The 26,258-nt window shown below is 40.6% G+C and overlaps 1 protein-coding gene across 14 annotated transcripts in view; it reads right to left on the bottom strand.

Annotated features, from left to right (window-relative positions):
• Nucleotides 1-2,201: 2,201 nt before the first annotated feature.
• The window catches only part of LOC128704860 (CAP-Gly domain-containing linker protein 1), a 308,119-nt gene continuing 284,062 nt past the window's right edge, over nt 2,202-26,258 (bottom strand). For 12 of the 14 annotated variants that reach the window (XM_053800017.2, XM_053800020.2, XM_053800019.2 and 9 more), the window contains 4 exons: nt 14,382-14,647; nt 13,505-13,667; nt 8,793-8,974; nt 2,202-4,485 (listed from right to left, as the gene is read on the bottom strand). In XM_053800017.2, the coding sequence (XP_053655992.2) occupies nt 4,442-4,485; nt 8,793-8,974; nt 13,505-13,667; nt 14,382-14,647 (655 nt within the window). In that variant the 3' untranslated portion in view covers nt 2,202-4,441. Of the gene's footprint in view, nt 4,486-8,792; nt 8,975-13,504; nt 13,668-14,381; nt 14,648-24,152; nt 26,150-26,258 lie in introns of those variants that run through there. The other 2 variants (XM_053800027.2, XM_053800028.2) reach the window with 1 other exon arrangement.

Here is a 26,258-nt window from a genome sequence, read left to right as displayed (position 1 = left end):
ACTCTACTTGTAAAAAAATATGTCTATATAAATGCATATCTCCAGTTATCTATCTACCTAAATTTGTGTATATTTTATGGAGTGTCATCTAGTGAGAGAATTTGTCACTAAGATAATCAACAAGAAGTCATAAGATGCTCAACAGCAAGTCGTAAGAGAAGGTTGTTAAGCTGAACAACTCCCACGTGACGTCACTCAAAAACTCTCATTTCATTGGTAGAAACTCTTTGTTTACATACAGCATTATAGCCAATCACAGTCAGGGTAAAGTACTCTAGCAGCATGAGTGCCTGAAGGACTTGTAAGGTGGCTGCTGATTGGTTGTTGTTGACGTCATAATGGTTAGTCAACACAGTCACCTTCTCTTATGATCTGCTGTTGCTTACTGCTTCTGTTTTGTGCATTAGTGATCATAATTAATGACTGGTAAACATGACAATTATTATTATTATTATATTATAATGAAAACTAAGCGTCAAACTGTTAAACATGACAAAGCTGCACCATTACACCAGAAATTTCCTGTTATTTCATTTCAATTATTTTTTTATTGAAAAATCTTTGTTTTCTTATTTAGATGTATGAAAATGTTCTAGTATTAACTGATAAATGTTGCTCAGTTATTATTATTTGTTGATGAAAATCGTAAATAAATGAAAAGTTTCAATTTTATATTTTATTTCTTTATGTACAAATTTACTTGATGACCTTGTGTGTCGTTATATTAATGAATATATAAATAGCTAGCAATGTAGATAACTGTAAACAGCTAGTTAGCTAGGCAGATTATGTAATGATAAAAAAAATTTATGGAATGATCGGTAGATAGCTAGCTATTTATAGCTGTCTACCGATCATTCCATAAAATTTTCATTATCATTACATCTATCTGCCTAGCTAGCTATATAAACGTCATATGCAAGGTCAGCGCTAAACCCATAGGATTATACAGCGCCTGTGGGGTAGATATGGAAGGTATTCAGGCAACCAGACCACATAAAATTCCCTAGAGTAAGAGCCCCTCACCAGCGTCAAGGAACCTTGAGGGGAATCAGTGGGGATGTATTATTATTATTATAATCAAGGGGGAAGCGCTAAACCCGGAGGATTATACAGCGCCTGGGGGGGGGATGTGGAAGGCATTCAGGCTTAATTCGGGGAACTGGAGCACAGATCCAATTCCCTAAATCAAGAGCCCCTCACCAACATCAAGGAACCTTCCTTGAGGGGAGTGGGGATGTAATTAAAGCCTATATGTTATTTCAAGATAAAGGACATGGCTGTGGGGTAGTGAAGTAATATACTAATGGAAATTCAAGAATATTTGAAGTGCACTTTTGTTGTATGATGCATTGGGATAAGGTTTGATTTATAATCAAAAAGAAGTGCTAGAACACAAGGATCATATAGTGCAGGGAAGGATGTAAGGGTATTGGGATGATTAGTAGGTTATGGAGTGCAGTGGGTAGCAAAAGATTGAGGGGAGTGCTAGAGGCATCATCAAAGTTTGTGTAGTAAATCAGACATTTTCTTTAAGGTTTGAGCAATTGCAAGAGAGAAGTAGCTTGTATTATATTTAGGTGACTGATTTCATACACTGGCTAGGGAGGAATAACATCTTAATAAGAGTGAGGACCTCAGATGGATGTAGGGTCAAGTGTATGAGGCAGTGGGTTGAATGAAAGGAAGTAAAGCAGCTGGGATAGATGAATTGAAGACATGATAAAAGCAGGTGAGGGTACAGGGTGGACTGATAGAAGGTAAGGTACCAAATAATTGGTAGAGATCATGCATAGTTCCTTCTTATGAGGAATAAGGGTACTAGAGAGAATAAACCTGTGTAGGTTATATCAAAATTATTGAGACTGGATTGCAGACAATTGTAGGTGATGCATAGACCAAATGTTTATATTGAAGACTAAGCATGAATATAACTAAGATAAGGGAAGTTCATTTTAATCACAGGAAGAGGTGAACCTATAAGAGGCATCTAGCTTCGGTAGCACACTTGGCTCGCACATTGAGGTCTTTAGTTCAATCCTTTGTACAGGAGGAAACCTCAAGGCATTTCCTTAACACACTTGCTGTCCATGTTCACCTAGTAGTAAATAGGTACTTGGCATTATACCACTCTTATTTGATTGTAATAATTCATTTTGAGTATATTTCAATCATGTTGTTGGATGAAATAAATACAACACTAACTTGCATAGCAAGACTTTATTTTGCTTTAAAAAAATATTCATACACCATATACTGTACATTATTTATTATTCCAATACTGTTAATAAACAAACAAATGTCCTTTGAAGTACTGTAGCACAAACTAATTATGTGCAAGAAAGGTATACAATACTGACAAGATGAAAGTTAAGAAATATACAACATCTGGTTATCTTTATTGTAGATGTTTCGCCATGCAGTGGCTTTATCAATAGATTCGAGGACATAAATAGAAGACAGTAGAACTATATACAAAAGATGAGGTAATCAGTCCCTCAGCCTTGGAGTGGAGAGCACCGTGATCAAAGAATATCTTCGACCACGGTGCTCTCCACTCCAAGGCTGAGGGACTGATTACTGCATCTTTTGTATATAGTTCTACTGTCTTCTATTTATGTCCTCGAATCTATTGATAAAGCCACTGGATGGCGAAACGTCTACAATAAAGATAACCAGATATTGCACGTCTTAACTTTCATCAAACTCTAATTACATAATCACGTATATAAATACTTAAATCTTGTTTAATATCAAAAGTAGCCTACTCTGGCTAGGTGCCAGACCAAGCCCATAAAATATTTAAATATGAATTCATAAAAAAAATTATTATTTTGAACTCTAGTGTACTATAAATCCATCAAAACTTTTCAGCTATAGGTTCTTACTCTGATCCTGAACAAGATTGTAAACAAACCATATCACAGGTGAGGTTAAAAATTGTAATCAGTCTCTCAAAACTCCAGACTGACACCTTGACCCAGTGGCTAATGCGTCGGTCTGGAGTTTTCAGACTCTCTGATTACAGGTTCTAACCCCCCACCATAGTTGATTGACAAGATTTGTAGATTATAAACATCAAATTTCACAATGTATAATAAACTAAATAACAGCATGGTACATAAGACAGACTCATGGTTATTCAACTAATAAATATCTTTGTTCAATGAACTGAAGGGAGAAAGCAGCTCAGTCCTTTGAATATACAGTTTATGAAAGTGGAGATAAGGGGAGGATGAGTTAAAGGTAGAGAATCAATGAGATAGACCATGACTACACAAGGGGACAGGGGGGTCTGAGATGAAGGTATAGAATTAGAGTGGAGACCCTGACTATACAAAATAGGTTATTCACTACAAACATTTAGGGACTGTAGTGAATAGACTAAATCAACAATGCACTAGTATTTATGCTACAAGAAAGTTGTAATAATTTAAAGAGAAAATCCCACTTAACACAATAAACTATTTACTGAGAAACACAAAGTGATGTTTGTAGGACAAGAACAATTTACTCCAGTAAGGATATTTAACTCTGGAACATATTAACAAATGTAGAAGCTGGAGAGTTACCAAACACAATTCAGAACAGTGAAGGAAGTTGAACTACTATACATATAACTTGACACATGGAAAGAATTAGGTATTAAGTACAGTACTGCTCATAGAAATATCATTATAGTTCCCTAGTTCACAGTTTGTCTACACATCCACAATCTCACCAATTTCCAAAGTACCTAAATGTGTATAAATTGTCTGGAGTGAATAACAAGATTTAACAAAGTGAGTATCAGCTTGGGGGAATTGGGAGAGAACTATCATGAATAACTAAATGTTAAAATAATCTCAATTTAAGAGGCACTCTGCAAGGGGAAATATACATGTTTGTGTTCCTAGATAACTTTATCAATGGTTTATTTATGCATGAAAGCTCCTAGTTTCTTAAATACTCTAAGGCAAACATTATTGCTTTATATGTCGCAACTAGTAAACATATGAAGAAAACACTGGTTGCAATAAAAAAAGCTTTTATTGGGACAATTTCTGAACAGCTTCATCAAGTCACAAGCTTTAACAAATGAAAAATTGTCCCAATAAATGCCTTTTCTACAACGGATGTTTTTTCTTCAATATTATCAATAGCACACCACTTGGATCCAGCTATTACGTATATTACTTGCATTCCAGCAAAGTCAATTAACCGATATATTTAAAACTTATTGACAGTCCTGCTATCATCATATTTAACAAGTAAAATAAAGTACAACTGTGGACGACTCTGTTACAAACTTTTTGATTATCACATACAAGAAAATTTCTCTAGCATGCTGTTATCCCAAAATAATTTTTTTTCAAATCAGCCATTTTCTTTACAATTTTTGTAAACCTTAAGCGTGTCTTTGACAAGTACGTTGCCTCCATGTTAAAATTCACAGCCATATTTAGAAGGTTTCATCAGTACAATCTCCTGTTTCATGACCAAACACTGAAATAGAGGCAGAGAAGAGATTATTATTAATTACATTTCTCCCAGAAATTATTTTATTTTTATTATCACACTGGCCGATTCCCACCAAGGCAGGGTGGCCCGAAAAAGAAAAACTTTCACCATCATTCACTCCATCACTGTCTTGCCAGAAGGGTGCTTTACACTACAGTTTTTAAACTGCAACATTAACACCCCTCCTTCAGAGTGCAGGCACTGTACTTCCCATCTCCAGGACTCAAGTCCGGCCTGCCGGTTTCCCTGAATCCCTTCATAAATGTTACTTTGCTCACACTCCAACAGCACGTCAAGTATTAAAAACCATTTGTCTCCATTCACTATCAAACACGCTCACGCATGCCTGCTGGAAGTCCAAGCCCCTCGCACACAAAACCTCCTTTACCCCCTCCCTCCAACCCTTCCTAGGCCGACCCCTACCCCGCCTTCCTTCCACTACAGACTGATACACTCTTGAAGTTATTCTGTTTCGCTCCATTCTCTCTACATGTCCGAACCACCTCAACAACCCTTCCTCAGCCCTCTGGACAACAGTTTTGGTAATCCCGCACCTCCTCCTAACTTCCAAACTACGAATTCTCTGCATTATATTCACACCACACATTGCCCTCAGACATGACATCTCCACTGCCTCCAGCCTTCTCCTCGCTGCAACATTCATCACCCATGCTTCACACCCATATAAGAGCGTTGGTAAAACTATACTCTCATACATTCCCCTCTTTGCCTCCAAGGACAAAGTTCTCTGTCTCCACAGACTCCTAAGTGCACCACTCACTCTTTTTCCCTCATCAATTCTATGATTCACCTCATCTTTCATAGACCCATCCGCTGACACGTCCACTCCCAAATATCTGAATACGTTCACCTCCTCCATACTCTCTCCCTCCAATCTGATATTCAATCTTTCATCACCTAATCTTTTTGTTATCCTCATAACCTTACTCTTTCCTGTATTCACCTTTAATTTTCTTCTTTTGCACACCCTACCAAATTCATCCACCAATCTCTGCAGCTTCTCTTCAGAATCTCCCAAGAGCACAGTGTCATCAGCAAAGAGCAGCTGTGACAACTCCCACCCTGTGTGTGATTCTTTATCTTTTAACTCCACGCCTCTTGCCAAGACCCTCGCATTTACTTCTCTTACAACCCCATCTATAAATATATTAAACAACCACGGTGACATCACACATCCTTGTCTAAGGCCTACTTTTACTGGGAAAAAATTTCCCTCTTTTCTACATACTCTAACTTGAGCTTCACTATCCTCGTAAAAACTCTTCACTGCTTTCAGTAACCTACCTCCTACACCATACACTTGCAACATCTGCCACATTGCCCCCCTATCCACCCTGTCATACGCCTTTTCCAAATCCATAAATGCCACAAAGACCTCTTTAGCCTTATCTAAATACTGTTCACTTATATGTTTCACTGTAAACACCTGGTCCACACACCCCCTACCTTTCCTAAAGCCTCCTTGTTCATCTGCTATCCTATTCTCCGTCTTACTCTTAATTCTTTCAATTATAACTCTACCATACACTTTACCAGGTACACTCAACAGACTTATCCCCCTATAATTTTTGCACTCTCTTTTATCCCCTTTGCCTTTATACAAAGGAACTATGCATGCTCTCTGCCAATCCCTAGGTACCTTACCCTCTTCCATACATTTATTAAATAATTGCACCAACCACTCCAAAACTATATCCCCACCTGCTTTTAACATTTCTATCTTTATCCCATCAATCCCGGCTGCCTTACCCCCTTTCATTTTACCTACTGCCTCACGAACTTCCCCCACACTCACAACTGGCTCTTCCTCACTCCTACAAGATGTTATTCCTCCTTGCCCTATACACGAAATCACAGCTTCCCTATCTTCATCAACATTTAACAATTCCTCAAAATATTCCCTCCATCTTCCCAATACCTCTAACTCTCCATTTAATAACTCTCCTCTCCTATTTTTAACTGACATATCCATTTGTTCTCTAGGCTTCCTTAACTTGTTAATCTCACTCCAAAACTTTTTCTTATTTGCAACAAAATTTGTTGATAACAGCTCACCCACTCTCTCATTTGCTCTCTTTTTACATTGCTTCACCACTCTCTTAACCTCTCTCTTTTTCTCCATATACTCTTCCCTCCTTGCATCACTTCTACTTTGTAAAAACTTCTCATATGCTAACTTTTTCTCCCTTACTACTCTCTTTACATCATCATTCCACCAATCGCTCCTCTTCCCTCCTGCACCCACTTTCCTGTAACCACAAACTTCTGCTGAACACTCTAACACTACATTTTTAAACCTACCCCATTCCTCTTCGACCCCATTGCCTATGCTCTCATTAGCCCATCTATCCTCCAATAGCTGTTTATATCTTACCCTAACTGCCTCCTCTTTTAGTTTATAAACCTTCACCTCTCTCTTCCCTGATGCTTCTATTCTCCTTGTATCCCATCTACCTTTTACTCTCAGTGTAGCTACAACTAGAAAGTGATCTGATATATCTGTGGCCCCTCGATAAACATGTACATCCTGAAGTCTACTGAACAGTCTTTTATCTACCAATACATAATCCAACAAACTACGGTCATTTCGCCCTACATCATATCGTGTATACTTATTTATCCTCTTTTTCTTAAAATATGTATTACCTATAACTAAACCCCTTTCTATACAAAGTTCAATCAAAGGGCTCCCATTATCATTTACACCTGGCACCCCAAACTTACCTACCACACCCTCTCTAAAAGTTTCTCCTACTTTAGCATTCAGGTCCCCTACCACAATTACTCTCTCACTTGGTTCAAAGGCTCCTATACATTCACTTAACATCTCCCAAAATCTCTCTCTCTCCTCTGCATTCCTCTCTTCTCCAGGTGCATACACGCTTATTATGACCCACTTCTCGCATCCAACCTTTACTTTAATCCACATAATTCTCGAATTTACACATTCATATTCTCTTTTCTCCTTCCATAACTGATCATTTAACATTACTGCTACCCCTTCCTTTGCTCTAACTCTCTCAGATACTCCAGATTTAATCCCATTTATTTCCCCCCACTGAAACTCTCCTACCCCCTTCAGCTTTGTTTCGCTTAGAGCCAGGACATCCCAGAAATAATGTATTATATCAATATTTCTTAATGAAACAAAGAATAAACCAGGTGATAAATTCACTGCGAGAGGTTTTCATAATTTTCACTACAGTAAAGTGATTCCAAAATTAATAACACCTCTCTAAACTTTATTTTTCTTGATAATTAGGGAGGGGGTAAAAAGAGGTTTAATGTACAAGGGGCTTGGGCATACAGCAGGCATGTGTGTGTGTGTTAAATAAGAATGGTTTCTGGGACCTGATGAGATGTTGGAATGTGAGCAGGGTAATATTTTGTGAAGATATTCAGGGAAATTGGTTAGCCAGAACCAAGTCCCGGAGGTGGGAAGTACAATGCCTGCACTTTAAAGGAGGAGTTTGGGATATTTGCTGTTTGGAGTGACATCTAAACTGTCATATTTGTGTGCCTCTGCAAAGACAGTGTTTATGTGTGAATGATGGTGAAAGTATTTTTCTTTTTTGGGTCACCTGCCTCAGTGGAAGATGGCCAGTTTATTGAAAGAAGAAGACTAATTTACATTGTGATCTCAAAAATTTAAACTCCCAGGAAGACATATTTTTCTTCCTCACTGTTATTCCTGCATTTCTCCAATGTATAACTATTTAAATGCATTTCTTGTTTCACAAAGAAATCTGAGAATATCTGCTGAAGATTACAATGCAATACATCTTGCTCAGGCAAGGAAAGGTCAGATACATGCGTTTTACAGTGTAAGTGTAAACATGTCTTAATACCTGAATTTTATTCATGTACTGCTTTGATGATCTTTCTGATTCATGAATATATGAAGCATTCATACTATTTTAGGACACATCAATCCTTTGTTACCTCCATAATTTTTGCAAATTATAGAGGTAACAAAGAACTATATTTTTTTTTTTAAATACAATTATTTTTTTGTATATGTTTTGTGCACACAGCATAAATTAGGCTACAGATGCAATACTTTAACAAAAAAAAATACAGAAGACTTCTTCCTCTGTAAACCATGAGTGTTGTAAGAGGTGACTAAAATGCCAGTAGCAAAGGGGCTTAGTAACTCCTCCTCTATAAATTACTAAATTTAAAAGGGAAAACTCATTTTTCCTTTTAGGTCACCCTGCCTTGGTGGGATATGGCTGGTTTGTTGAAAAAAAAAAAATACTGTACATACATACCTTCACATGTATCACAGTAAGGTCTAACCGAGTCTCTCTGGCCATGGTGTCGAGATGGAGGAGGTGAGTCTGAGGAAGCTTGTTTGGGGCAGTCTTCTGTTTCGTGGGCATCAAAACAATCACAGATATCACAGTACATCCTTGGTGCTACTACATGACGACCAGGTGGACTGATTCCATTCCTGTTAAAAAAGTAGTGATTACTAAAGGCCATTAACCAGTTTATCAGCCTCATATTTTATAATTTTTAATTTGGCTTTCTAGGGTGAATGCCTTTTAGTACTTGTGAACACATTGGCCAATTCCATTGTTCCAGTCGACCACTCATAGCTATTTCACTAGAACTCCTTTTGTTCTATCAACTGAATACAAGAAACCACCCATATGTCGATTTCAACTACCCAATAAAGTTATCAGAAATTGGTAATTTGGCTAATATCATACACAATTCAAGGAAGACCAATTTCAAAATAGGGTCCACAATTGACAATGCAAACATTCCAAGCACTAAAATAAAATTTTCTCTGTTCATTAGTCAGGTCTCCAGGCCCCTCTTATATTACGCTTGCTCACCATTCTGAATTTTTATTCACACATAAAACAGACACTTTACTGTTATATAGACTACAGCATTATTGTAAAAATGGTATAAATAATATCAGCGCATTTGTGAAAGCATATCAGATCCACCAGTTGATGTGATTTGTTTACTCTTGAACAACAAAAAAAGGCACAATACCGTGACTGGAACAATACACAAATAACCCGCACATAAAAGAGAGAAGCTTACGACGACATTTCGGTCCGACTTGGACCATTTACAAATACCCATTAACCAGAAGTGGAGCAGGACGGCTATATATAGGCAGGAAGAGGTGGTGGTAGTAGTACAAGAATGGTATATAATACCGACAAGATGAAATTAAGACACATGCACAACACCCGGGCATCTCTATCGTAGACGTTTCGCCAGCCACTTCGCCTACTCCTCGTGCTGGTATTGCCCTGATTAGCTCTTTTGACTCCTTTCGTCAATCTCGCTCCCGTAATCTTCCTGACTTGTCCACTTTTCGTGGCACTCTCCTTCCTGCTCTTGTTAGTCTGTTTTCTAAGAATCACCACCTTCCACGCCGTTACCAACTTGCCCTGTCTTCTCTTAAATCCAACACTAACATTGTCATACTATCTTCTGACAAAGGTAATTCGGTAGTTATCCTTGATCGCGAGGATTACCTCCGTAAAGCTGATGTCTTGCTCTCTGACTCACGTACCTACACTCCTCTCGTTTCCAACCCTCTTGATCGCATCAAGAGTACTTTCAACAAGAAACTATAAGGACTCTCTCTGACCTCTGTCCTCCTGACTTTGACCTTCTTCAACGGTTTCGTGTCATCTGTCCCTCTCTTCCCTATTTCTATGGCCTTCCCAAAACTCATAAACCTGATATTCCTCTTCGTCCTATCATATCCTCTAGAGGTTCTGTCTCTTATTCTCTTGCTTCTTGGCTGGCCAAAACCCTCACTCCCTTTCTTGGTACTTTTTCTCCTGCCCACCTCCGTCACTCTCAAGACTTCATTGAACGGGTTCGCTCTCTCCCAACCTGTAAGATGCTTAGTCTTGACGTTGAGTCCCTCTTCACCAATGCCCCTCTTGATGATGTCCTTGATTTCCTTAGGGAGAAGGCCCACGAAGGGTTTCTACATCTCCCTATACCTACTGATGTCTTTCTTGATCTTATCCACCTCTGTGTGGACTCTAATTCCTTTTCCTTCCAAGGGAAATATTATTCTCAAACCTTCGGTGTCGCTATGGGCTCTCCTCTCTCTCCTGTCCTTGCTAATCTTTACATGGAATACTTCGAGACTGTTCTTCTTCCTACCCTCGATGTGCAACCTTCACTCTGGCTCCGCTATGTGGATGACATCTTTGCTCTGTGGCCTCATGACTCCAACCTTTTCTTGAAGCTCTTAATAATCTTGCCCCTTCCATTAAGTTTAAAGCTGAATGGGAATCTAATTCCTTGCTTCCTTTCCTTGATGTCCATGTCCACCGCTCAGATACAGGTTTTTCCTTTTCCGTTTACCGAAAACCTATGCACAGTGGCATGTACATTCACTACTTTTCCTATCATGCTTCCCCTGTCAAGAAAAGTGTTCTTATCTCCCTCTTTCTCCATGTCCTCTGCATCTGTGATCCTCAGTTCCTTCCAGCAGAAATTTCCACTCTTCATAATTCGTTTTCCCCTCTTGCCTACCCTTCCCATTTCATAGACCTGCCCTCTCACGTGCTAAATGTAATTTCTTCTCTCTACTCCTGGGAACTCTTCTATCCTCTGCCTTCCCTACATTTCCGGTCTTTCTAATCTCAACAATTCTCTCCGTCCCTTAGACATCAAGCTTACCTTCCGCCAGACTAACACTCTTCACACTAATCTCGTTCATACCTCTACAGATGTTCCTGGTGGCTACTCTACTTCTTGCTCCTCCTGTCCTCTTCAATACTTTGGAGAAATTGGTCGATCTCTTTCTGACAGACTTAGGGAGCACAAAAATAGTGTTAGGCTTGCCGACACTAACAATGCTCTTTTCTGTCACGTCAGAGATCATAGCTATCCTATTGACTGGTCTTCTGCTAAAACTGTCTTCCCTACTTCCAACTCGAACAGTCGCCGTCTAGTTGAATCCTCTCTAATACACAACTTTCCTTGTATGAATCTTAGCCCTGGCTTCGTCTCTGTAGATGCCTTCCTCTCCCACTACATTGTAAAATGCTCCAAGCTTCAGAACACCCGTGACTTAACCTGACTCCTCATTTTTTCTTTTTCTTTTTCTTCTTCTCCCTCTTCCCCTTTCCTCTTTCCTTTTTCTCCTCTGGGTTGTCTTTCTCTCTTCTGTCTCGTCTTTCTGTTCCTTCTTCATTTATTTCACCACTTCCCCTTTCATGCACCTCTGTGGGCACCTAGCTCCCTTGCAGTGCTCCCCTTCCTTTGTATTTGACTCGCTTGTCCTCCTTATTCCCCACTTCTACCACTACTACTACCTCTTCTACTACTGATGAAATTGAGACACATGTGCGGCGTCTGGGTGTCTTTGTTGTGGACGTTTCGTCATCCAGTGGCTGGCTGGATGGCGAAACGTCTACGAAAGAGATGCCCGGGTGTTGCGCATGTGTCTTAATTTCATCTTGTCGGTATTATATACCATTCTTGTACTACTACTACCACCACCTCTTCCTGCCTATACATAGCCGTCCTGCTCCACTTCTGGTTAGTGTGACTTTGTAAATGGTCCAAGTCGGACCGAAACGTCGTCATAAGCTTCTCTCTTTTATGTGCAGGTTATTTGTGTACTCTTGAACATGGGTAAAAATCGAACATTTCCGCTACTTCGAGCTCAATTTCAAGGTACTTTTATTTTGTAAACCATTCAAAATCATCTCTATTTCTGTAATATATCTTCCATTCTATCAAATAAGACCAAGAAAACGAGAATACAACCATATGAAAATACACCGCAAGCCGCTGTTTCAAACCAAAAACCACTGAGTTTTTTCTTTCTTGTTATGCACTGCATGCTGCAGGATTTTTTTTATACTGTGCACACTAACCACAACACTGGAAGAATTGACAAGGTGGACAAAGACAGGATGTTCCAGAGATTGGACACAGTAACAAGGGGACACAGTTGGAAGCTGAAGACACAGATGAATCACAGGGATGTTAGGAAGTATTTCTTCAGCCACAGAGTAGTCAGTAAGTGGAATAGTTTGGGAAGCGATGTAGTAGAGGCAGGATCCATACATAGTTTTAAGCAGAGGTATGATAAAGCTCACGGCTCAGGGAGAGTGACCTAGTAGCGATCAGTGAAGAGGCGGGGCCAGGAGCTCGGACTCGACCCCCGCAACCTCAACTAGGTGAGTACTGGAAGAAGCTAGAATTTTGGCGTAGTATTATGGGACCGACACTGGCTTGCAATACGGGACCAACGGTGAAATAGTGTGAAATCACTAAATCTATATTGATTATACAACACCTGGGAAATGAGAGGTAATTAGCTTTTGTCCAAGGAACGGGATTACATGTTCTTTGATTAAGAGCTCTTTACCAGCATCAAGGCATCCCCTTCACTTGAAGGGAAATAATATGAAGTTTCTACTTAAGGTTCTTATTTCAGCTCAACTTTGAAGGAATCACTGAAATTTCTTTATCTCAGAACTTTCTAATATACTGGATAAAAAGTTCCCAAGATATAAGGTAATTTTAAAAGTTTTTCATGCACTGAAATGGAATAAATTGAAAGGAGAATGATAATGTATAATAAAAAATAAAGGTAACATTACCATGGCAGAAACAATTCACAAATACAGTGGACCCCCGGTTAACGAACTTTTTTCATTCCAGTAGTATGTTCAGGTGCCAGTACTGACCGAATTTTTTCCCATAAGGAATATTGTGAAGTAGATTAGTCCATTTCAGACCCCCAAACATACACGTACAAACGCACTTACATAAATACACTTACATAATTGGTCGCATTTGGAGGTGATCGTTAAGCGGGGGTCCACTGTACTGTAACTCATGTTTTGGAGAGAAGAAATTTAAGGGTGTCCTGAACTATTTTCAAGGCACAACTGTTACTTGATAATGGTCTAAGATTAACTAACTCACTTCCTAAAGGTTCATCTCCAAAGTGCAAAATGTATACAATACTTACATATTTGCCTTGGTGTCATCCGATACATTTCCAAGCTCAAATATCTCAATGCGTGTCTTAAGTTCATCATTTTTTCTCTGCATATCAACAATGACAGAGTTCAGGAAATGAACTTGGCCCTCAAACTGATCCCTCTCATCCTTCATTTGTTTTAAAAAGCTGTCTGCAAAGTAAAAAAAATACATCCAGAAATTATTAAAATACAAAATTATCTTACACTGACACTTTACGTCCTCGAGGATCTGGAATTGTGAAACATATTATGATTATTATAATCAAAAAGAAGCGCTAAACTACCATTGTGAAACAACACTGTTCAAAATAAACTAAAGTCATAATATTAATTTCCTTTCATCTCCCTGGGGAAGTGGACAAGAATCTTAATATGAGTGCCTGGGCATTGATGCAGTAAAGGCTTAATATGAGTGCCCAGGCATTGGTGAAGTAAAGGTTTAATACGAGTCCCCAGGGCATTGGTACAGTAAAAGTTTAATACGAGTACCCTGGAACTGATGCAGTGAAGGTTTAAGATTTGTACCAGGGCACTGATGCAGTAAAGGTTAAAGATGGGTACCAGGACACTGATGCAGAGGAGAAAATACGTAATTAACTACAAAAATATTCACTAACTGGTCAAAAGGCAAATGTACACAAGTTTTAATGCTGTGTTGAATATAAAACCTTCAGTGCATTTACAGATTGACAATGTAATAATTATGTGTGCAAAATATATTTCTGGGGAAGTGCTAAACCCATATGGGTCATACAGCCCCTGGACAATGGAAATAGGGTTCAATCCAAGGATAGGAAGGAGAGCCCTTCACTGACTTTAAGGCAATGATACCCCTTGAAGGGTATGCTTGCACATGCACAGTACCTGAATCATTATTGCTAATTTCTGTTGATGCAACTTGAACCCGCAAATCAACGATTTTATTCTCAAGTCTCCGCTTCTCTGTTTCCAGGAGATTGACTTTTGCCCGCAGAATACTGGTAGCTTCTGCATCTGCCTCAACTGCCTTGGCCTTTCTGGCCATTTCAACCATCTCAGTCTTGAGCAGTGACAGCTGATCCTGTAGACTTACCACCTCTTCCACCAGATTAAATTTCTCTATCTCGAGCTCACCAACACGTCCTTCATGGCTGCAGTGATAAGAGAGTAATTATAAATATTACTGTGATTTTTGCTATGAAAAGCATATTTATACTATACTGAAATAAAAAAAAAATAATTTTAATATTTTACAATAACAATAGTAATTAAGAATATCATTAGTTGATTCATCTTTATATAAGCTTGACACTAAAATATAAGATAATATTTGTATTTAACACTTTAGCAAAGTACTCACACTCACTCTTTTTGGTTTTCCAGTCAAATGAACGATACCTTGTGTTTGCACATTTTCACTTTTAAGAAAATGTAACTGAAATCAATCTCATTACATACAGTATAAAATAACCAACTCTTGCAGGCAGAGTTAATGCAGTATTCTTTATAGCTACTCTGTTATGAGAACTATTATCTAAATGGTGTTTATGAATATGTATTAAAACACGAAAAATGTTTGTTGGGTAGGAGCAACTGTACACTCATACCAGGGTCACCCTTAACGTGTAGAGAGTTGCCACATTACACCATTTACATCACATATTTCTAAAAATTTCTTTTTATTTTTAGTAAGCTATACAGGAAAAGGGGTTAATAGTCCAGTTAGCTGGGCTTGAGTCCAGGAGATGGGAAGTACAATGCCTGCACTTTAAAGGAGGAGTTTGGGATATTGGCTGTTTTGGAGGGACATCTAAACTGTCGTATCTGGGCTCCTCTACAAAGACAGTGATTATGTGTGAATGATGGTGAAACTGTTTCTCTTTTAGGTCACCCCGCCTCGGTGGGAGATGGCCGAAGTGCTAAAAAAAAAATCTAAAATTTTACTTGGAAATATAAACCTACTCTGGTTTCCTTAATAGGATATCTTGGAATATAACAACACTTGCAGAATTTTAAGAAGTGCCATGGCTTAAGAATGAACACACAATTGTATGCTCAGCCTCCCACTCAACTCCATTAATGTAAATCATCATACCTATGGCCAGTTTCAAGGGTTCTTTCCTCCAAGCCTTGCCTGAGACCAGGCATCCTTATTGACTGTCTGGTCAACAAGGTTGTTGATGTTAGTGACCCAAGAGCGTACACAGCCATCACTGCCTGGTTAATCTAGCACTTACAGTTTAATATGAGTCAATAATGATAACATTTCACTCACACAGTGGGCTTGATCAGTTCACGATATGATATTATTATTATTATAATCAAAAAGAAGCACTAAGCCACAAGGGCTATACAGCACTGCAGGGTAGGGAAAGAAGCGAGGGTATTGGATGGCAGAAGGGAGGAGGGATGATCAGTAGGTTACAGAAAACAGCGGGGCAGGGGATAGTACGGGGATAGAGGATAGCAAGAGATTGAAGTAGAAAGGGCTGAAGGTAGCAGAATTTGTGAAGTAAGTCAGTTGTTGTCAAAAAGTCAATGAGAGAGTCTGGATGAAAGGTGGGTCCATCAGCGAGAAGGGAAGGTAAAGAGAGAGCAGCAGAGCGAAGACTACGACGGAGGTAAATTCTGCGTGCTCGTTGATAAAGTGGGCAGTCCAACAAAATGTGGCTGACTGATAATGGAGCTTGGCAATTCTCACAGAGAGGAGCAGGGCGCCTCGCCATGAGATATCCATGAGTAAGACGAGTATGGCCAATGCGAAGACGGGAGAGAGTAGTCTCCCAACCTCGACACTGGTGATAAGAAGACGGCCAGTAACCTATACTCGGTTTAACAGATTGAAGTTTGTTGCCGAGCATAGTAGACCAACGTTGTTGCCAACAGGTGTGAAGGTGGGAAGATATTGCAGCAAAATAGTCCATAAATGGAATACCTCTATATGAAACTGGTAGGTCATGTACTGCTGACCGCGCAGCAGTGTCTGCCTGTTCATTGCCTTGTACGTCAACATGACCAGGGACCCAACAAAAAACAATATCTTTATGCTTGGTAAAGATGCGGCGTAGCCAAAGTTGGATACGGAGGACTAAGGGGTGAGGTGTATCAAATTTCTGTATAGCCTGTAAAGCACTAAGGGAGTCTGAGACAACCACAAATGATGACACAGGCATAGATGCAATACGGATAAGTGCTGTAAGGATGGCATACAATTCAGCAGTAAAAATACTAGCCGAAGATAGTAAATGCCCATGTACGACGCTGTCCGGAAACACTGCTGCGAATCCTATGCCGTCAGAAGACTTAGAGCCATCTGTGTACACAGCAATGGCATGAGAATGAGAGTGAAAGTGGTCAAGAAAAAGAGAGCGGGAAGCGACCGTAGACAGTTGGGCTTTCGAGCAAGGGAGAGAGAAAGAACAGACTCAAACAGCTGGAACTTCCCAGGGGGGTAGGGAAAAGTGAGATGCTACATGTACATAGAAAGGTGGTAATTGAAGAGAAGACAAGAGTGAATGAAGGTGAAGAGAGAACGGACGGAGTAAACAGGGGCGGCGAACAAATAAAGAATGTCTACTAATATCAGTGACCATTCTATAAATGGAAGGATTGCGGAGATCATGAGAGCATACATAGTAGCGAAGGCAATGGGCATCACGGCAATCGGATAAGGATGGAACGTTCGCTTCTGCATACAGGCTCTCGACAGGGGAAGAGCGAAAAGCACCAAGGCATAAACGTAATCCTTGGTGATGAATGGGGTTAAGGCTAGAGAGAGTAACAGGAGATGCCGCTGAATAGATCTGGTCACCATAATCAAGTTTCAATAAAATGAGGGTGGAATGTAGGCGAAGGAGGGTTCGAAGATCAGCTCCCCATGAAAGATGAGCAAGGGTTTTAAGAAGGTTCAGCCGGCTGTGACAAGTTGCCTTCAGAGAGGTAATGTGAGGTTTCCAGGATAACCTACGGTCAAAGAGGAGGCCCAGAAACTTGACTGTATCACGTTCAGGGATACGGGAGCCATAGAGGTACAAAGGATGATCGGAGACAACAGAGCGTCTAGTGAAAGTAATTCGGTGGTTTTAGTGCTGGAAAATTTAAACCCATGTGTGGTGGCCCAATTGGAAACACGGTCGACTGCATGCTGGAGAGAAACTGTAATGAGGTGACAGTCAGCGCCTGCACAGGCAATAGCGAAGTCATCAACATAGAGTGATGACCAAATATTTGATGGAAGACTAGAGGCCAAATCATTAATACCAAGGAGAAAAAGTGTTGTGCTCAGAACACATCCCTGGGGGACACCTTCAGCTTGGATAAAGTCCGGGGAGAGCACATTATTAACCCGAACACGGAAATGCCTGTCAGTTAAAAAGTTCTTAAGGAAGGATGGTAGATTGCCTCGAAGGCCTAAGGAGTGGGCATGGGCTAAAATATTATACCTCCAAGTTGTGTCATATACCTTTTCAAGGTCAAAAAATATGGCAATAACTGAGTGGTTATTCGCAAAGGCATTACGAACATACGTATCCAAGCGTAGTAAGGGGTCTATGGTAGAACGTCCCTTACGAAAGCCATATTGACGAGTGGAGAGACTGTTATGTGTCTCTAAATACCACACTAAACGTCTATTTACTAGGCGTTCCATCACTTTGCAAACTGCACTGGTAAGTGCAATGGGACGATAGTGGGAGGCTTCATGTCCCGTAGTGCCTGGTTTGCGGAAAGGGAGAACAATGGCAGATTTCCACAGCTGTGGTACAACTCCTTCTGACCAAATAAGATTGTAAAGGCGTAATAGGACTGCAAGGGCTGACTGATGTAAATGTTGTAGCATACGAATCTGAATATCGTCGGGCCCAGCTGCCGATGATCGGCAAGCTGAGAGTGTTGCCTCCAGTTCTTGAAGTGTAAAAGGCACATTATACTGTTCTTCTTTGAGAGAAGAAAAGTCCAAGGGTGCTAACTCTCTGGCAGACTTTGAGGAAAGAAATGAGGGGCATAGATGGAGTCCCCGAGAAATACGGACCAGATGACTGCCAATTTCATAGGAAACATCTAGTGGGTTTGCTATATCAACACCGGCAACCCGCAGAACAGGAGCCGGGTCAGGAGAATATTTACCACTCAGTTTTTGTACTTTTTTCCAGACTGCACTCATAGAGGAAGCAGAGGTGATGGTGGAGACATAATCTCGCCAGCAAGCGCGTTTAGCATCACGGATGACACGGCGAGCGATCGCACGCTTCTGCTTAAAATCAAGAAGTCTCTCTGTGGTTCTATTGTACCGGTACCTGCCCCATGCAGCGCGTTTCAAACGTACTGCACGAGCACAAGCAGGAAACCACCAAGGCATGCATTTCTGAGAATGCCTGCCCGAAGTTTGGGGTATACAATTAGAAGCTGCGGTTAAAACAGAGGACGAGAAGAGGTGTTAAAGCTCATCGATGGAGGACGAAGAAGGAACCTCTCTAAAAACAGTTAGGTGTGAGTAAAGGTTCCAATTTGCCTGATCAAATTGCCAGCGTGGGATGTGAAGAGGTGGTGAATATGAAGGGAAAGTAAGAATGATTGGGAAATGATCGCTGTCATGTAAGTCCGGGAGAACAGACTAAGCGAAGTCTAATGCAGCGGAGGAAGAGCAGACTGAGAGATCAATGCAAGAGAGAGTGTGAGTCCGAGGATCAAACTGGGTGTGAGTACCTGTATTTAAAACATGGAGGGGGTGGGTGGCAAGAAAAGCCACTAACTGAATGCCACGGGAATCACAGTGAGACCCCCCCAGAGGAAATGGTGGGCATTAAATTTGCCAAGTAACAGGATTGGTGGCGGTAATGACGAAACAAGAAAGGCAATATCCGGAATAGATAATGCCCGAGAAGGAGAGAGATATAAAGAACAGAGCGTATACCACCTATGCAAGTGGATACGGGCTGCTGTGTAATGCAGCGAAGTACGAACAAATAGCTGATGGTACGGAATATCAGTGCGTAGAAGAAGGGCACTTTCATTAAAGGTCCCATCAGGAAAAGGATCTGAAGAATACAATAAATTATAGCCTGAGATGGGAGAGATAACAGCAGAGTATAATTTTGGTTCCTGTAAGCAAACACCAACAGGGGAAAACTGGGAGAGTAACATCTGAAGCTCACCCTGATTACCCCTGAGGCCGCGTATATTCCACTGTAAATAGGCCATGATTGGCAATGATAAAGATACCTGAAATCCGCAGGTAAGGGTTCCTACAGACTAGAGGGGTTAGAAAAGTCCACATGCGGAGGCAGTGGAAAACATTCAAGCAGCGAAGGAATGGTGCGCTGTGAAGAAAGGAGTTGCGCAGATGGAGCAGAGGAGAGAGAAGGAACAGAGGGTGGATCAGTGTCCATTGATGGTTTGGTCTCTGCAATATATTCAGAGATTACTTCAAGTGTTTTGGAATTCAGAGACGTCGTATGGGAGACAATATTGGAAATGGTAGGGGGAGGATGAGTAAAGGTTGGAACTGTAATGGACTGTACCAAGGTAAGGGGGGGGGGCGAAAGGGTGGAGGGAACTGCAGAAGCGTGGAAGGGGACAGAAGAGGCAGAAACCTGGGAGGTGGCATAAGAGGAAGAAACTTGGGAGGGAACTTGGGAGGAAGGTACAGTATGAGGAGGAGGGTGAACCTCTACACTTGTAACAGAGCCAGTGAGAGGGGAAGAACCAGGTACAGAGACAGGGAAGGTAAAATGAGGAGGTGGAAGATGGGTAGGAGGTGTTAACAGACCTTTTTTTGACTTTTGAGAAGTAGAGGGACGATTAGGAGGTGTCATATGAGATCTCGTCACTACTGAGGCTTGTGAGGGAGAACATGAAGAAGCGAGATCAGACTGGGGCGTTGAAGTAGGGACGTCTGAGCCTAGGACAGCAAAAGAATTAGATACAGGAGTGACTATGGGAGAGGTAACCACGGAGGTGGTTGCAGAAGATGGGATCCCAGAAGTGGGGGGACGTTTTGAAACACGGGAATAAGAAATACGAGGTAGTCTCCCCTGGAGGCGGAAATGAGAAACTGCCATGGCATAAGGGAGACCTTCTGCCTCTTTGAGGTAACGGATTTCCCGCTCGTTTAAGTAGACTTGACAACGGCGAGAGTATGAAGGGTGAGCCTCATGACAATTAAGGCAAGAGGGAGGTCGATTGCAAGACATATTAGAATGGTCATCGGCACCACAGACCGGGCATTCAGCGATAGATCTGCAATATTTCGCTGGATGGCCAAATCGCCAGCAATTTCTACACTGTTGCGGTGTAGGGATCACCTTTCGAACTTGTAACCGATGTCCTGCTACATAAACTGAGGATGGGAGTTCATGGCTGTCAAAAGTTAAACGAGCCACATTGCTAGGGTATCGTCTCCTCCCGCGGGCAGGAAGAACATAAGTGTCAACCTTGAGGATTGGGAGACCTTGGAGTTCCAGCTGTTCAAGAATGTCAGTGCCACATGTCTGGAAATTTTGTTGGACTATGGTATGGGGCAGAATGACGGTACCACTACAAGAATTGAGGGAATGATGTTTTTCAATAGTGACAGGAACAGTATCGATATGGGAAAGACGAGAAAGCTCATGAGCCTGGGTAGCATTCTGTATGGTGATGATGCGCGTACCGCTCTTAAGAGCATGAAAAGAAATATCTTTACCAACATGGCGTAGGAGTGCCTTGCCAATACTGTGGTCAGAAAGATAGGAAGTCAGTCGTAAAGTGAAGAATTTAGTCCATTGTGCAGTCTGAAACTGAGCGTGGAAAGGTAGTGAAGGACGTGTCGATCTTTTCTGAGAAGAACGAGAAGGTGGAGAAGTATCATCAGCAGGTAATTGTCGTTGGTGTTTAGGCGTGGGACCTGAGGTGGTCCGACGTGGAACGGGTCAGCGATTCGAAAATTGTCGCACCGTAGAGGGAGAGGCTGGAAGCATAGTCAGAGGAAAGAGAAGGTCAGATAAATCGAAGGAGTCAGTCGAGGCCTCAGTACCTGAAGCGGGTGAGGAAACAGCACCGGCAAGAGGTACAGAGGCATGAGGAGTGTCCGAAGAGTGGTCCAAAGACGAGGCGGGGTCAGAACGGGGTGCGGTATCAAGAAAGGGCCCGGGGGTAGCAGGTTCATGGACTAGGGCTGCCATGGTTAGGTTACTTCTTTCTTTTTGTTTTTAAGAAAAAAAAAGAAAGAAGAAAAGAAAATAAAAATAAAAAAAAGAATAAAAAAAGGGGGGACCGGGGAGGGATAGTTCCTAGGAGGAATGAAAGGGCCAGAAATCTCCCTCCACGCCCAAGAGGACCTCAGCACCACAAGTAGCGCAGATGCAGCATGGAACCCGTGCCATACCCTACCCATCATGCCAGTAAACCGGCAATCCGGGATAGCAACCTCACATCTGCCGAGCTACCTTGGTGGACAAAAGAGAGGGCGGCCGGAAATCCGCCACAAAGCATACCTCCTTCGGCCACCACCCCCGGAATCCGAAAGGTGGCTTCCAGAGATACGCCCATCGCCCGAGACACACCCAAAGCCACCCTCCGGGATACCGGAGAGGGATCGGGACATCCCCAGGCAATCCAGATACCACGGCAAACTACGCCACCGCCAAGAACCTCAACGGAATGGGATGGACCCCGGTACCCTTTCCCCTACCTAGGAACTAGCGTGCCTGTGGGAAAGAAAGAAAAAAAAATCCCAAAGGCCAAAAAGGAAGGGCAAAAGGGAGGGGTGGGGAGGAGGAGGAGGAAAGGAAAAAGGGGAGGATGGGATAGGGAACAGGAGATTGGGGGGTAATTAGGTTCGGTCTGAGGAAGGAGACCGACAGGTCTAATTCCTCAGACCAAGAGCCTCTTCACCATGCCAAGGAGCCCCCCTTGAAGAGGCACAATATGATAGTGTCCACTGTATGGGCAAAACATTGATAAAAATTCACATTAAACTGCATACGTCTCTTATTCCAGCATGTAGTGGTTCAGTTTTCTCTTGAAAGCTTCTACATTGAGAGGTAAATGATATGATGATACCAACCAGATGTGGAATAAGACATTTATGTAGAGTTCAGGACATTTATAAAAGGAAACATTTTACCAAGAGTAGTTACATCAGTCCTAAACTGTACATAAATGTCTTTTTTCACTCCTACCTCTGTCCCAGCAATATAACAACCTATACTGGATAAAGGGCATGCTGCATGAAAGACACAGGCACACAGCACGCTTTTATAGTGTCAACATTTTTCTCTATGTAAAGAGAAATAAATGTGTGTCTTGCACTTGTATCATCATAGTCTGTACAGTCTCAATCAATGGTTGCAGAGTACTGTGCACGAGTATAGAATTCATGATAATAATAATGGTATACAATAGCTGGCTATCTTTTTTCTGAAATGTTTCACCTACACAGTAGGCTTTGATCAGTCAAATACAGAGAGAGCGAAAGCAGTGGACAGGTAAAGATGATGTGATCAGTCCATCAACCTTGAAATAGTAATCTGAGGTGGTGAGTCCGTCAGCCTGGAGATGTGTTCAGCTTCATAGTCATTGTTCAAGACTGAAGCTGAACACATCTCCAGGCTGAAGGAATGACCACCTCAAACTACTACTTCAAATTTGCCAGACTGATCTCATCATTACTTCTCCACTGCTTCTTCTCTCTTCACATCTACCACCTCTAAATCTGACTGATGAAGCCTACTATGTAGGCAAAACATCTGAGAACAAACAAACACAACTGTTTTAGAGTGCATAATTATGGGGATAAAAATAAATAAAACAAGCATTTACTGGGAAAACCTTTTGGCTAAGCCTGAGCTTCAAGTCATGACTTGATGAGACTCATTTCTTAACAAAACATAGTCCTATAAAAGCTTGTTCTGCATACTGTCTTTATACTCATACTTGTCAAGACTAGGCCTCTACTTTCAGTGCAAGATTATGTTTCTATAATCCAGAAAATCCTAGGTAGTAGGTTGGTAGATAGCAACCGCCCAGGGAGGTACTACCATCCTGCCAAGTGAGTGTAAAACGAAAGCCTGTAATTGTTTTACATGATGGTAGGATTGCTGGTGTCCTTTTTTCTGTCTCATGAACATGCAAGATTTCAGGTACGTCTTGCTACTTCTACTTACACTTAGGTCACACTACACATACAAGTACAAGCATATATATAAACACCCCTCTGGGTTTTCTTCTATTTTCTTTCTAGTTCTTATTCTTGTTTATTTCCTCTTATCTCCAAGGGGAAGTGGAACAGAATTCTTCCTCCGTAAGCCATGCGTGTTGTAAGAGGCGACTAAAATGCCGGGAGCAAGGGGCTAGTAACAATGCCTGCACTTTAAAGGAGGGGTTTGGGATATTGGCAGTTTGGAGGGATATGTTGTGTATCTTTATACGTATATGCTTCTAAACTGTTGTATTCTGAGCACCTCTGCAAAAACAGTGATAATGTGTGAGTGTGGTGAAAGTGTTGAATGATGATGAAAGTATTTTCTTTTTGGGGGTTTTCTTTCTTTTTTGGGTCATCCTGCCTCGGTGGGAGACGACCGACTTGTTGAAAAAAAAAAAAGGAGAAACTTTGGTTTTTCCTTTTGGGCCACCCCGCCTCGGTGGGATACGGCCAGTGTGTTGAAAGAAAGAATCCAGAAAATTTGACAAACTGGAAGCAGCTAGCCCCAGGTTGCAGAATTATTAATACTGACTGTAGCTATAAAACTTACAGTACTCTCTAACATTCACAAAATAAATTGATCTCAATCTAATTACTTCACAGTATACAATCACCTCATCTCTAATATTGAGGCCTTTGGATTACAATTTTTACCCCAATATATACATGAAGGTTTTTTCAATATAAAAAAGGAATTTCTGTAATATTTGATATTAGAATAAATGATAACATTATTTTTCAACATGATAAAATCAACAAAATTTACAATCTTAGTCCATAACACAAGAAGTAATTCTAGTGAATGACATTGCATTTATTATTTCCTGTACAGTAACAGCTGGATGATGAAGTGTGATACAGTAGATCATCAATTATTTGGCACCTTTGGAGAGTTAAGGGGAGGGGTGATTCTAAACACCAATGATTACATGTTTTTCTTTTATGGTCCCTTTATTTTGCACGTACCTTTATCCCTTTATCTGTTTAGGTGCAGCATTGAGCAAGATTATTGGATAATGTTGGAAACTGAATAACTGATTGCCAGGTAACTGATAATCTACTGTACCATCATCAAAATTTGTGTGATTTTCCATAAGCATTCTTGCATGTACACACACAATTCACAAAACCCACAAAGTGAACATAAAACTAGATGACATATTGGTCCATCCTTAATAATAGTCAAGAACTGTCAAAACATAATTTAGTTTTATTTCCAACACGTAGGTAACTTGTGAATGGTTCCAGCCACAGTACTGTGACTAATTCTTCATATACACGTACATTTATTTACCCTGCTTTTAAAAATAGTGCAGACCATAACAACCTGTCTGAGTAAGATAATATTAAAGGATACATATAAGGCACACTATGCTCTGGTACACGCACGCATATGCACATGCACACACACACAGGAAATATACTCAAGTGCTGATATGTAGCCAATAAGTGTACTTTAAAATGATTGTTCAGATTATTTTAGCGTCAAACGCTGACTAATGTCAAGTGAGGAATCACATGGACAGAAATTAGAAATATTAACAAGAGTTCTGTACATTTTGGCACCAGAAAAAGAGCTATTGAAAGGGGTTCCTAATGAGACCATATTGTGCAGATATCTTTTCATTTGTTTTAATTTTCTGTCCAAGTCTCCCTTCACTATTTCAGTTTACCTTAATAATGCACCTAAGAGCTGAAGGAAGACATTGATAATCAGAGAACTAGAATAACCTCTACATCACAAAAACTGCCGAGTCACCTGAATGTCTGCTGTTATATATCAAATTACTGTTTCAATATTGTTTAAAATCCACCTAACAAAATGTTACCAATACAAATACATACAACACCTATACAGTACTTACATAAGCACATTAACATACTGTATGTTGAAGTTTATCAAAATGAAAATAACATAGAGTAATAGAATCTGTCAATTACAACTACTAAAGTCACTACATGTATTGCACTGTGCCTTACAACTGTGACATATTTAAATATACAGTTTCCTTCTTTTTTACGTGGTTTGCTTCACACAAATTTGTTTTTATATAATGCTTCCATTTCTATTAGAAATTCAATGAGTACGATATAAAGCGCAATTCTCATATGAGACTGGTATGCTTTGCAAATTTTATTGAAGATTCTTATGTGGAATTAAGTTTTAATGGCCTGGTTCAGATTATTACAACTGCCATGGGGGTTGGAATGCATACACTGCATAAAACGAGGAACACTTGTAATATGTCACATTCACAGTTGAACTAATAAGGTACTAATATAAATGTACATGCTCTCTCAAAATTCATTAATTCCCTAACACAATTATTAAATTATTTCAGTCCTTAATACTCTTCCAAACATTTTGCTCCAATCATTGCTGTGGTCTGATCACGGAGTGAGCTTGAGGTGCGTCTCCGAGCCTCTGATACTCACTTGCGTAGAGACAGTAGGCTTGATTCTACGTATTTGGCTATTGGTGGTATAAAATATTATTGTTAGTGATATTCTACCTCAAACCAGTGTTCTAGCCATTATTACTTAAAAAATTTTTAAAAATTAAACATTTCTGTATGGATTAG

The sequence above is a fragment of the Cherax quadricarinatus genome, chromosome 91, assembly GCF_038502225.1.
Source record: "Cherax quadricarinatus isolate ZL_2023a chromosome 91, ASM3850222v1, whole genome shotgun sequence".
NCBI lineage: Eukaryota > Metazoa > Arthropoda > Malacostraca > Decapoda > Parastacidae > Cherax > Cherax quadricarinatus.
The sequence above is the reverse complement of the archived record's forward strand: the minus strand, read 5'-3'. Positions and strand labels throughout refer to the sequence as shown.